Source organism: Pristiophorus japonicus, chromosome 1, assembly GCF_044704955.1.
Source record: "Pristiophorus japonicus isolate sPriJap1 chromosome 1, sPriJap1.hap1, whole genome shotgun sequence".
Lineage (NCBI taxonomy): Eukaryota > Metazoa > Chordata > Chondrichthyes > Pristiophoridae > Pristiophorus > Pristiophorus japonicus.
The window spans coordinates 132160029-132174840 of record NC_091977.1 but is presented as its reverse complement, the minus strand read 5'-3'; the positions used below and the strand labels follow the sequence as shown (position 1 = coordinate 132174840).

Below are 14812 nucleotides of genomic sequence, written 5' to 3'. Positions count from 1 at the left end.
GAATGCGCACATATTTCAGAATTATAGGAAGCGTACTTTAAGAAAGAAAAACTAAAGCGGATGAAAGACGGCACCAGTAGCCGCCCCGGCATTATTTCAAATAAACTGCTGTCGATAATTCTACTAAGACAACTTTATGTTCATGAAAGTGGAAACGCATAAACTGTTAGAGAATTTATTTTTGTAGGCATGCTTGGCGGAATGCCCAACATTATCGATAGTACCATGTAATCCACCCCCCCCCCCCTCGATTTTTTTAAGAATGGGAAAGTTAGTGGAAAGTGTTAATTCAACCCATGAATATAAAAGTTAAAAAATCCATATCTTTTGTTTTTAAATTCAGTGTTAATGGTAACGAAGAGCAGAATGCTTGTATAATTGTTTACAAATCCGTCACCTCTTCGAGTGGATCGTTACAATGTGCTCATTAGATTTATATACGGACCGTAATTATAGTCCCGAACCACTGACTGGCAAGTTTACAATCTGTTACACTTTCTCTTTCCTTTCTATACCCAAAATAAGTCCAGATGATGCAAGAGAGTGTGATCTTCATTAATCCCACCTGAATAAATGTCTGTATTAATGAATTATAAACCCATGAAGCCGTGACCTTAAAACTATAATCAGGAGACACCCCGGCTAAGAAAAGCTGTTGAATTCTTTATCGGACTCCTGTCAAAATGAACCGTCTATTTGTCTTGCCCGATCAAGAGAATTAATTAACAAGAAATGCAAACTTTTAATTGGGTGTCAAATGGAATCAGATTTCCTAATAACCAGCAGTCCAGATCGAAGCCTGCCTCGCTTCTACCTTGTGGGACACGTCAAAAAATTGTGACTTGCTTTGGATATTTTACGCGAGAAAATGATGAATTTCGGGAGTTAATTTATCGATCGCAGCTCCATTCCCGCATGTTTTATTTTAGAAGTCATTAATCAATGAAGAAAAACATGAGTGTGCTCTCTGCATTTAATACACTGCGCCTTATTTCAGTCCAACAAATTTGCTTGGAATATCCACATCGATTTTTATATATACACACATACATACATACACATATACATAATCTAATCGCTTTATAGGAAATTCTAGGCGTGAGTATTTTGAAAATTCAGTCTGTTTTTCACTTATCACTTAGCCGAAACCATAACGTAGAAAATTGTTGGACATGCTGAATTTTCTTTCCTTTTTGCACGATGGCTTACAGAAAACAACCAGGCACAATAAACGAAATATAATCTGAATATTAATTTCACGTTAAGTTTATCAGATCGGTTAAACACATTGCATATTTGCAGAATTCATCAATCAAGTGAATGTCAGCGTGTTGTTAAATGCTAGGAATACGATGCATTGCAGCAATTAGACTTTGCTTCAATAAATTTACATTTTTTTGCTATAATCGACAGAATGCATTAACGAACTGACCTGGCTGTTGTTGGACACTTTGACAAACAGACGGACATGTAAGACTTTACAATTTCTCCCAGAGGACTCCTCTTAATCAGACAGCTAGTGAGCTCCTTTATTGCTCTTTGCCTCCCAAGTTCAAAAAGTCCCTAGTGAAAACAACTTTTATTTCCCCCCACTATATTGTTCTTTTATTTTCTTTTAATTGAAATCGGATTTGTAAAGGTGACAAAACTGAACGTTATGGGCAGCAGAGTGACAATGAAAGTACAGAGTAGCACAGATAGATCTTAAGTATTTATTTGACGTCCTTTCTCTATCTGTGAATTGCTGAACTATTTTTTGTGTGATTAGTGTGTCTCAAATGAATACATATCTCGGCAGGTTTATATATACTACAGCATGCTATTGCACATATTACACTCTCATGTCTTTATGAGTATCTGAGTATGTAGTATCACAGTCGATATCCAATCAATCGCAAATAATGTAAATAGTGGCAGACATCAAATAAATATTGCAAAGCAACCAGCGACCATACTATTTTCTTTGGATTCAGTCTATTCATTTTTATTCGAATAATTTAGACAATCATACATATCTAATGAACATGACAATGTAATATTACACAATCCTAGTTAGCAGAGTGTTTACCAAGCCTCACTGTGTTTCGACTTTGGTCAGTATAGGTAATGGTATTTTCCTGTATTATGCCTCGCAAACTTGGTATTATTTTATAATATAAAAGGAATGTGAAATAAACCGCATGAACTCTAAAAGATCTGTTCACAATGAACTGTCAATATATCACCAGCTATTTGAGTGTTACATAAATAACGATCACACTACAGAACTCAATACTCATGGTGTCTAGCACAGTGTAATAATACAGTACGCACCATTAGTCGTTGCTTTAATAATCTGAAGTTCAGAGTTCAGAGTATTTTGGAATCACGTTGGCATAATACATTCTTTTAAGTGAAGCAAATTTTTCATAGTCAACTTTATTTCGCACCAAAATTCCTTTCCGCGTGATTGTGTTTGTCTTTTCGCTGTGTGTTATCAATCTATGGACTCGATGACGGACGACCTTGTCAAAATGACGCCAGTCAAAACATTTCTAGCGCTGCCCCACTGGAGTTAATAGAATATGCACCGCATTAGATAGAGACACAATCCAAACATACCAGCTAGTTTCTCAGAATCTGCTCCGATTGGGAGGGGGATGAATGGCCAGCCACTGAAACTCTAACCTGAATATTCACATTACCTGCAGAACAGCCGCGCGTTGAAAGAATTAAACGGTGCATTGGAGAACATTGCGCACACGACGGTGCATGGGGAAATTACAATAGTCAAAAAGTAACAATGAAACATGGAACCAGGAAAGAAAAGTTAAGTTAAAGATGAGGGAAACGGCGCATAAAGACATTCGTGCTGGAAAAGGATAAAGATAGAGACAGAAATGATGGTGATAGTAAGGGCTAATGACTGGACGAGGAAAGCATATATACTTTAACATAAAACTCTACTAGGTATATTCTGCTCATAGCTATCTAAAGCATTTTATAATGCACTATTTGCTTACCCTTCATGTTAGACTTCTCTACTTCTGATCCACACAAGTGACTCCTCGCACTTTTCTGTTAATTGGGTAATTACAGGAGCAAACACATAGAACATGTTTAGTAGGTCCCCAATAATTCAGGGAATAGATTATATATACGCATTGTTAAAATATATTATGCGGGCTGTAGATCAGAAAAACGAGCAATTTGGCACACTGAGCTATGTTATGCAAATGGACGTGATTGCTGTGCTATTAGGTTTTAGTGTTCTCTTTACAGAAATGTAATAACCTATGGTGGACACGGTTGGAGATTGTATGTAGTGGGGTGTGGTTGCTTTATAGTTTTGATCAATGTTACATTCCCCCCTCCCCCGTCCACTCTCTAATCTGTGCTGTCGTAAAAACCACGTGTCCTGCTCCAAGTCAGCTTGTAAACGTTATAGGAACCTCAGAGATGAACAGAATCCTGTGGCTCGGATCTAACGCACGCCGACTTCCCACACAAGAACCATGCTTTTCGGTAAATGAGTAAACAAATTTAAAGACAGCAAGAGGTCCCTGTTCCTACAATCTGAAGTCTGATTGGAATAACATCGTAGGTAAGTAGTGTCAAAACGGTATCCCATGGCGTTATTCAGTACTGTAATTCTACAGAAGGACGTCAGTTCCAAGTTGGGCAGCTGATCGAGGAGTCCTGCAAGTTTTCTGCAAGTTATTACGTTATGAATTTACTTCTAAGAAAGATCTGGTGAGAACAGATAGTTGATGCCATATTACGATATTCACGCGGTATCTAGAAACTTACTGACAAAAGCAAACAAAATATATTTCCAAAATGTTTATTTGTCATATGTAAAAGCAGCATGTTCTTGCAATTTTATTTTTTCTAGTTCTTTTGTGTGCGCTGTGCTACGGAGTTGTAAAATGCTTCGTAATTACTTGACCTGCCACTTCAGTTGTGGTCAACTACTGAACATAGATTCAAACTAAGCGCAGTTCTCCCAGGTTGAGTACCTGTGTGCAATACAGCTTTCAACTCATAATCGCTTAAGTTAAAACGTGCTTTTGAATTGAGATGATATCTCATTGTTGAGCAACGTGTTTATCATAAACGGTTTATTTTATATATTTCGTATAAAATCCAAGGAGTGCCTAAATATGTTTAAAAGCTTAACTTCGAATAAAGTATAAAGATTAGTTTTGTGCATTATATACTTAGTAATTAGCTAACGGTATTTTTTTTAATTATTAAAGTTGGAAGTCTTTTGAGATGATGAAACCCAGCGAGCCCAGTGGATCTGCTTTCCTGAAGGTCGATCCCGCCTATATCCAACATTGGAAGCAGCTTTTCCCTCAGACCCAGCTGAAAGTCGGCTCCCTGACAGTGATTCCCAGCCAGCTGCAGCCGCTCGATAGAGCTGGCCCGGCGAGCGAGAGCCTCCGCCAGCACTCGGGACCTCTCACCTCCTCGTCGTCCTCATCCGCCTCCTCGATCTCTTCTTCGGCGTGTTCCCTGTCCCTCTCCGGTCTGACCCCGGTTTCTGTGCCGCAGATCTCGGTGTTGGGGCAGCGCCCGGGTTCTGATCCACCCTTGGCGCTCAACGGCAATCAAAGCAAAGAGCTGTGTTCATCCGGGACCGAGAGGACGCCAAGATTCTCCTTCACAACTGAGGATCTGGACTATTACCTGTACGGACAGCAGAGAATGGAAATCATCCCTATCAACAACCATACAACCGACCCCAATAACCGTGAGTAAATCATTTCCGCATTCCCCTTGCCTATCTGTCATATTTCCCGCCAACATAACTTCAATAAAGGAAACAGCTTTCAAATTGCAGACAGTGTAGGCAAAGTATATTGTGAAGTAAGGTGTAACATTTGATTACCCCAACCAGAATCCTCATCCCAACCGACTCCAACATAGTTTCCCCACTTAGATAATATTAGTCACAAGCAGGATCACAATGTCTTGCATCAACACAACATGTCTTCCCAGTCGCAGATGACAAAAGTTCTTATATCATTTTCAAAAAGCTTGTATAACGTTTTCACCACCCCCTCTTATTACAGGCGACTGGTTTGAAATAAAATGATAAAAAAAACATACAGCATAAATCAATTATTTTATGCATGGGACACGATAATGCCTGACGCTGTTACAGTATGTGTTTTGTTTGGTTTGTAACTCTACCGAATTAAACCTTTCCTTTGTTGGAATCAATAACAAAGGATTACGAAGCAATATAAGTTGTTCCCCAGAACTGGCTCCGCTTGTAGTTATCGCGTCCTTTGCTCACAGTTTGCTTATAATCAGTGAAGCGGATAATATAAGTATATTATCACCAGTCAATGTTCCTATTAAAGCATTTTCAGCCAAGCTACACAAAAATATTTTTGCCAATAGAGATCAACTCATTCAAACATCAAAACAATAGCACTTTATGCATATCAGTATAAGTGCTCTCCAGCAAACCAAAAAAAAAGGTAGGATGCATTTAGACTACTTAAAAATGCCTAATACCGTAATGCACAACTTTAAGTAGAATATGACTGAATCAGATACGATAGACATGACACACAGTCAAAAAGACAGCGAAGGGGACGAACACATACTTTTTAGCTGTCCCTAATTATTCCATAATTACGGCGATGGCTTAAATATGCATTTGAAAACACTGTACACTGCAAAACTAAACGTGATTTTAGTTCAGCCCTGAGCGACATAGCGTTAAGACGTGGACTTAAAAAGCATTCGCTGTGGTACCCATTGATCGTGCAGTAACTTTTTAGTTAAAAACTGTTAAACATTTAAACTAGTTGATAGGGAGGTGGATGCAGGAATATAATTCTATCATCGACAGGCTCAGGCAAAACATTTGTTTTCTGGAATCCATAGATACTTTTTTGTTTGATCGATATTTTTTCAACAGCTAAGCTGAGATAACTCATTTCATATATAGAGCAGCTTGGATGAATGGGCAAGGTCTTTACAGATGCTGAGGTAAACAGAAACCCGTGAAAGATTTCGCTGTAAGACTGAAATAGATCCTGGAGTTATAGAATTAACTGATAAACGTCACCCAACTTCCCGATCCAGTATTCTTTCAAAATTTCCAAATACAGTATCCCAAAAGATCAAATACGTCAAATTAGCACATATCCTCCATAATCTAAACCGTCATTTCAAGAGTGACTACCACCTCTAACTATAGCTTTATTATCCATATTTCCCTTGGTTGAAAGGTGGTGAATGTTTATTTAACGTGATAAAATGGTCCATCAGCACTAATCTCCGTCGATAACTGCCACACAAAGATGAGCGATGAGCGGACAAGACACAATTAATTGCCACTAGTTTTCTGGAGAAAGCTGGCCGAATCGACTGTATCAGGGCACCGATCGATCGCCTCAGAGATGCTATTCATCATCTCGATATTGTTTGGGTCTCTTAGGGACCAGCCGCAGTTTTATCTAAAAATCCTATCTGTCTTCCCCCAAACTCCGTCAGCCTGGTAAAATCCAATCAGCTGCCCAACGGCGCCATACATCCCCAGTCTTCATCTTTGTAACAAGGAGCGTACCGAGTAGTGGTAGAAAAACACAGCAAGAGTGAGGGAAATATACTCACTGGACAACTGTATTTATTTGATTGTATTGCAATTCCAGAGAACATATTTTATATATATGTATATATGGTTGATGAATTCGGAGTGGTATTTACATAATTAATGCAATATATTCCAAATCTGATATATTCATATTATGATAGGAACTTATCAAGTGATGTACACTTTAGAATCAATGCTTTTGGGTATACAGCAATGCCCATGTGCAGGCAGTGCGTGGAGAAATTGCAAATGCACTATTTTGGCATTTAATGCAATCTTGTATTGAAAGCAAAACAACTTATTATATAGTGGAATTAGTTTCTAATATGGCGTAACTGGAAAGATGTTCATCTTAAATTATAGACAATGGCTGTTTTATGTTATGTGTATTTTATTCTGGCTATTTTTCCTGGCGGCTCAGATTAACCATATCTGTGATATATGTAGTTGCCAATTTAAAATAGGTAAGAACATTCGATATTGCTGCTCAAATATTTCACGTGCAATGTGCTCTGAAGGTAAAACTGTGGATGCGGGTAATGGCAAGCAATGGTTGTACGTAAAGTACAAAAAGAACTTCGCTTAGTGTTATTTTATGAACTTAAAATTAATCACAGGAGTATTTCAGAAAGCAGCCTTGTTTGAAAGCAAACTAATGGGTAACGATAAAAAAAAACATCTTTTCAATTGAAGAGACACTGTCTATGGCTGTTTGGACAATTTCTATGAGTAGTTCAGATAATTCCCACGTTATTGTATTGTTACAAGGAAACGTCCAAACAATGGCTGACAAATGCAGGGCTCTTTTAAAAAGTTTATTAAGAAGTTTATACAAGAAGCTGCAATCGTGGGATTTAATTCAATTAAAACATATAATTGGTTTCCTGAACAGCAGATAATTATGACCGTGTATGACTGAGGGGTGATATCTCCCGGTGTCAGTGTATTGCAACTTTTAAACCATTTTGACCGCAATAAACCAAGTACACAAGTAAACCAAGAATCTAATTGCCAGCACAGTTTTCGGCCTGGGCAAAATTATATTTCGGCCGCACAAGAGTGCGTTGACTTTTTGAACGGTCGTCGTATCAAAGGATTGCATTGAACCGGACAGATTGCTGTGCGGGCCTGTTTAACTTTCAACTTCAAAGTTGGGATCTGTTGGTGTTTCTTGTGTATTTGGTTTCAGACGGAGGAGTACAAGGGCAGTACGATGGGAACAGTTTCAATATGCATATACACATTAAACTGAGTGTAACATGTTAAACGAGTCCAATTAAAAAATTGGTTTAACAGCTTTTCTTCACCTCTCTCCTTTTGTAACAAAGTAGCATAATATCTTAAAATATCTCACAATGTTGGATACAATTTGGTGAAATATATATTTAACACTACAATATCTGTTATATCTGTACTGAAACATTACAATATTTAGCCTTCCGTTAATGAAACTCAAAAATATGTTTCAAAAGGGAAATTTTATTTACATGTTTAATATCATCATCATAGGCAGTCCCTCGGAATCGAGGAAGATTTGCTTCCACTTTTAAAAATTAGTCCTTAGCGTATTAACCGAACCCCCCAATTTGAAACTGAAAGTGGCCCGGTTGCTGCAAACTTTGATTGAGTTGAGAAGGACAGTCGGGCGGGCGCTGTTTGATGTGAGCTGTCCTGTGAAAAAACTGAAAAGCGAAGGGGTGGCTGCAAGCTTCAACTTATTCAACTTGTTCCAATCCCCGTTCTCCCTCTCTCATTCATAAAAACAACATCGGTCGCTCGACACGACCACTTGGAATGAGTATCCATGCATCAGACACTCTACAGATAGACCAACAAATCTTCAGAGACATAATTGAATGGCAAGTTTTGTTGCAGAGCGCGTTAGGTTGTTAGTACACTGACTGCAGTAACTGCATTGGATACTGTCTCAGCCCAGCATCTTGCATCTACCGCCTTTTCCCACTGTGTCTTTTCATCCCCCTGAACTTTTTAACACCTAAAATGTGTGTGTGTGTTTTTAATATAAAGCACTATTTATCTATCTCAAAGTCTTCACAATTCGTGTCTGAAAAATATTTTTGTGAGGCAGCTTGTTACAAACATTCCCACCGACAATCATGAGTGATTATAGTTATAAATATGTCTGATAGATTATATTTCTAAAGTAAAGTGAACTGTTGCATTTTGAAGAATGTCATCACTTCTTGATTTTCTATTTTTGGAAATTCATTAATACAAGCTGTAACATTTATTTAAAATAATAATGAGATAATTCATTTTCTATGGTGGTTAATACTGGAAAATGGTACATTCCAGAAGGATTTTTCACTCATTTAACACTCACTTTCTGTGTCTGAATCTGTTGCTGAATTTGTACCGTTGTCCTAGAACCAACACTTTATTGCAATGATGCAAATTTCTCGCTACTTAAAGATTGTTTGGATTAAGATGTCTCCCCGAGACATTGCGTTGGATCGTGACATTTATTCATAGTTTTGTGCACATTCCCAAATTTCAAAACCAAGCGCAAAGCACAAAAGTGACTTAGACAACATAATCGAGTCAGGATGCTTCGGCCCATTAGTGACTGGCAGCATCAATTACATTTAAAAAGTGTGAGACCTAAGGTGCGTGGAAATATACCAAATGAGAAAGTTTTGAAGAGGGGTAGAATTCAAGATGCAGATAACTGGGAGAGGGAGTGGTAACAGGAAATTGGTGCATAAATTCATTAGAGGAAACACCTAGGTGCGGACATTGACTGCAACTATGGACAATACAGTACTTTGGGCTTCACCGCGCAATGAAACAGAACAATATGCAAATTGGGCATATAGAAAGTAAAGAAAGGTGCACTTTGTAATTTACTACATACATTATTATATAGCGATAGGTAGATAGTGGTTTTTACAATCTACCGATACAGAAAAAAACCTTTAAATCCAAATTTAAACGCTTAAATAAGCAATCAATTAAAGACTCATTAGCCAGTATACGTTTTGAGAATGATTTTCTAAAAGCAGTAATGCTCGTAACTTTTTAATGTTTGCATTTCGACTGTGATATGTTGTTACGGGGTGTAGCTCTCCATACTATTTTACCCCCTTTCTCTTTCCACTTGTGAACTATATACGGGAACATGATTTTGTAAAAATATAAGAAAACAAAACAAAAATACGCAATGGCTCCATTTTGCCTTTTTATAAATCCCGATTTATTTTCCTCTGTGTCTGCACTGGTGAAGTCTGTACAATAGAGTCTTTAACCCTTGTTGTAATTTGTAATAAGACCAGTAAGGGTTAGGTTGCCACTCGCCGTTTCCTGCCGTCTCCTTCCACTAATCGACTGTCTCAGTCTCTCCCCTCACAACCCTTTTCATTAGCCTTTTCTGTTGCCACGCATTCTAACCTCATATCTTCCCCAGCACTCAGTCAAACCTGTCTCCTCTCCCAGACCAGTCATTCTAATCTGTCCTTCTGCCTTGCTGTCTAGTTTAACCTGTCCCTCAGTATTAGCACTAAGCACTGAATGAGGAGTCTTCATGATCTACTTTGCCTACAGAACAACATTCACTACACTTTAAAAAGTAATTCATTATGTGGAATACTTCGTGATGTTTCAACATGAAAGGCATTGTTTAAATCTAAGTAGTATTATTAGTACTGTAGCAGCCTAGTGGTCTATGCCTCTCCTTTGCCAGTTCTTTTTTTTGCTGCCTCTAAGTTGTTTCCCTGCCTTCCACCTGCCTTTATAACTCACTGAAATCTGTTCACTCTCTCTTGCTGCTCAATCTAACTTACCTTTTCACTTATGCCTTAGTTTAACCTATTGCCCCTCCCTTGCCTCTCAGTCTAACCTCTCCCTTTGCTGCCAGTTTAACATACGACCTCATCTTGTCACCTAGTCTAGTCTATGCCTGTTCCGCTGTCACATAAATTAAGTTGTCCCCTTGCCGCCTAATCTAAATTGTCCTTCTCTCCTCAGGCTGTGACATGTGTGCTGACAATCGGAATGGCGAGTGCCCAATGCATGGACCACTCCACTCACTGCGTCGCCTCGTGGGTACAAGCAGCAGTACAGCCACAGCTCCACCTGATGTGCCATGTGGGCTGCGTGAACTGCCACGGGAGGTGTGCCTGTGCACAAGCACTGTGCCAGGCCTGGGCTATGGTATCTGTGCAGCACAACGCATCCCACAGGGAACCTGGCTTGGACCTTACCAGGGAGTTGCCACCTCCAGGGAAAAGGTGCAGGTGGGAGCTCTCAGGAACAGTCGTCACCTCTGGGAGGTAAGAAGCAACTGACCTTCAACAACTTGAACATCAATATATTCTGTAGAACCATGAATTTATGATGCAAATGTTACATAAAGGCTACAGCATGGCAAGCTATGCTATAGGATAAAATGTTACCATTTATACCATATAAAGTTGTTTGCATGAAATATTTTCATTTTTCAGCGATTTGACATCATATTCTAATTACTGGAACAATGTTTTCATGGAAATCTATTTTGAAGAGAATATTCAAAGAGAAAATATCTTAAAGGTCACATCACACAACAGTAAATAAATTGGAAATCACACTGTCTCCAACCATCTTGGAACCAATTTACCAAGTAATACAGTTTACAGTTAAACTCATCTTTGGAACCTCTTTGCTTCTCCAGGGTTTAACATATCAGTCTACTTGTGATATATAAATTATATCACATGAGCCTTCACAATGTATGCCCTATATCTCTTCGTGAGGCTGAGCAGATAACCCACAGCATTGAGTTCTGGTCACTTAGGAGCGATTAACATATACTGTGATTAGCCATGACATTTTCTACTTTTTATGCTTGCAGTATATTTTGTACTGAAAATAGTAATGTGTAATTTTGTAGTTGTTCAAAATTTTTTTAATGTTACTTTATCATTTACAGTCATAACTGAAAATATGATTCTTATTTTCATTTTTATTGTCCACACATAAATGGGGCACTACAGCTAAGAAATATTAATTATTTTTACATATATGGTTGGTGTATTTAGTGCTGGTCCTGACATATGAACTTGTAACATTAACATAAGGTCTTAGAGTCATAGAATCATACAGCAAGTTGAATATGGAACAAATAGTGGGCCAGATTTTGCTAAAAAACTAATGTTGTCTGAATGACGTAAATTGTTATTATTGCTCAAATTGGCCAGCAACTTGTAGCAAGGAAGAGATATCCTGTGAATTGTGAATTGCCACAAGTTACTGTACTGGCTGATTTGTGCCGCTTTAGCTTCACAAAAACGGGATCTCGAGCTTAACCTCCCGTGATTTTCAAGAAGTATCTGCATTTGCACATTAATTGCCCATTAAATTTGCCACAGAAAGATAAGTCTAGTAATTATCAGCATAAGCAACCTTTTAATAATGTGATAATTATTAATGACTGCCAATCTACCTCTGTTGCTCATAAAGTAAACACTTATAAGTGTGGAGTCTCATTCTTTAGGAGATTTTAAAAATGTCAAATTTTAAATTAAATTTTTTTCTTACTTTTCCTTTCTGTCTTTTCTCTCTTAATCCAATCTTTGTTTCCCTCTCTTATTTCTCTTTCTGCAGCTGATTAGTCATTGAATTCATCCACTCTAATGCACCTTCCTTCTCAGTCCTTCCTCTGTTTATTTCTCAGTCCTTTAATCTCATTGGTTAAGGGGGTTCCATTGTTTACCAAGGTACCAGTTGCCCTGCTGCCCTCATCGTGTAATTGTAAGTCTAACTAACGGGGCATGCCACAAGATGCCCCGTCTGAGCAAAATCTGTCCTATCGATGTATTTCTTGGAAATCCAGCTGTTACTGGTGCTTATCATAACAGAGGTTCAGCTTATTCCTTTCTAGGAAATGATGCCACCCCAATAGTTCTCCAACATTAAAGTATATCTGGAATAACATCCAGTAAAATATTACTTTTATTGTGCCTGAAAAATCAACAAGTCAAACTTTATTCTGATGTTTGACAAAGGCTAATATGAATAAGGACTATTGGGACACTAGATTAAGTAAAAGGTTATTAGCTCACTAAGTGTTGTTTTTTGAGTATAGATTTACTTCTAAAGCTGAAAACCACGATCCTTCACTGGAAATGTTTTATGATTCATGTATTTAAAATACTTGGATGATATAGATGTAAAAAGCCTATTTAACCTAGACTGTGGTTAAAGAACTAAAGGATATAGAACACAAGGGGCTGGATTTTCATTTGGATTGTGCCTCTGTTAGCGCCTGGAGGGGCGGTAATGGGTCACAAAATGTTTAGCGCCCGGGCGGCCAGCTTCCAGCGCCCCGCCAGGAAATTTTGTGCCAGTTTTGCGGCGGCGCTGATCAGTACCGCCTGGGAATATCGCACTGGTGTGCAACACACCGGTTTCGACAGCGATGCGATATTTGCTTGGAGCGGCACCTGTAGTACCCCATAGTGAGACCGCCCGAGAAAGCTGGCAGTCAGAGCTGTCCCGGGACGCTATGGGAAGGAATGATTGAAAAAGGTAAGTGAAATTGATATTTCATTGTTTTATTTTGCAATTCAACTTTATTTGGGGGGAGTACTTTATCGGGAATGTTTTTTGTCCGATTTTATTTTGTTGCAGGAATGCCTCTCTTAGGGCACTCTGAAGCTGACTCTTTAGCAATGGATTTTCAGTTGCTCACCCAGCCTAGCGCTTTAAGAGAGGTGTGGAATACCTCCCTTAGTGCTCCACTCCACTCTTAGGGCGCAGTTACCAAATTTGTTGACTGCCATTTCCCGGCGCAAAATTTACCGACCCACCGCCATTAGCACCCTAAGAAGCCTCCAACTGAAAATCCAGTCTATTGTTTCAAAATTAACAATCTTCAAGCAAGTCTAGAGAAGTTGGAAGAGCTATCTTCTCATAGAGTAAGTGGATATATAAAATGATTTTAAAATGTCTCTCCTCATATCTGAATCTTTTGCCAGGATCAATTTGTCAATCTTCTCCATAATCTTGAAAACTTCAATTATGCCATTTTGAAATCACTTTACAAAATGAACCAGTGCAGTTCCCTTAATTCTTCCTCATAATTTTCACTGAAGTGAGGTTGAATCTATAATATCATATATATGATATACCATATATGGTCTGTGGAAGTGCTGGACTTAATGGGCTAAATGTTCTTTTTGTGCTCAATGCTCTGTTATGTTCTAAATGCTGAAATGAACCTGTGACTATATGGTTGCGAAGCCAGCACTGTATTCTCATTGCTGTTCAGTTGTCAGGGTGGTTCTTTATTTTCTACTTATAAGTTTGTACTTTTAGTATTTTTGCACTAAATACTGTGCGGAATAGCAATGTTGTGAAACAGAATAACCTTTCCACTTTTATCACCTAATGTCAGCATTTGTCATTTCCCGATCATTTGTAGCAAAGGCCAGATGCAGAGTAAAGCCTCAGTTCCCGCCATAAACTCTGTTCCCTAGCCACCAACTCCATCCCTCTCCCTGGCAACTGTCTGAGATTCAACCACACTATTTGTAACCTTGATGTCATATTTGATCCCGAGATGAGCTTCTGATCACATATCCGCACCATCACGATGACTGTCTATTTCTACAAAAATTACATCTTCTGACTCCGCCCCTGCCTCAGCTCATCTCACTCTGGAATCCCCTCCTTAAACCTCTCCACCTCTTTACCCTTTCCTCCTTTCATCACCATAGGCAGTGCCTCGGAATCGAGGAAGACTTGCTTCCACTCTTAGAATGAATTCTTCGGTGGCTGAACAGTCCAATACGAGAGCCACAGTCCCTGCCACAGGTGGGACAGACAATCGTTGAAGGTAAAGGAGGGTGGGACAGGTTTGCCGCACATTCTTTCCGCTGCCTGCACTTGTTTTCTGCATGCACTCGGCTTCCTTTAAGACATGCCTTAAAACTCACCTCTTTGACCAATCTTTGGGTCGCCTGCCCTAACACCTCCTCATGTGGCTTGGTGTTAAATTTTGTTTGATAACGTCCTTGGGACATTTTACTTGGTTAAAGGCACTTTATAAATACAAGTTGTTATTACTTTTCCCCAACAATGGGGAAGATTGCTTATGGATCTTATTTCTGGCAAAATTGTGAAAGCATTCTAGAAGAATGTATTAATACTTTCACTAAAAATAATTATCAGAGGAAATTCTCCAGCTAAATTTACTGTGTTGTGAATATAGCTAGAGGA

At 38.7% G+C, this 14812-nt stretch overlaps 1 protein-coding gene across 1 annotated transcript in view; it reads left to right on the top strand.

The window, feature by feature from the left end:
- The first annotated feature begins 4254 nt into the window (after window positions 1-4254).
- prdm6 (PR domain containing 6) overlaps window positions 4255-14812 on the top strand; it is a 312582-nt gene continuing 302024 nt past the window's right edge. The window contains exons 1-2 of the mRNA XM_070883225.1: window positions 4255-4735; window positions 10580-10884. Of these exons, the coding sequence (XP_070739326.1) occupies window positions 4255-4735; window positions 10580-10884 (786 nt within the window). The remainder of the gene's footprint in view (window positions 4736-10579; window positions 10885-14812) is intronic.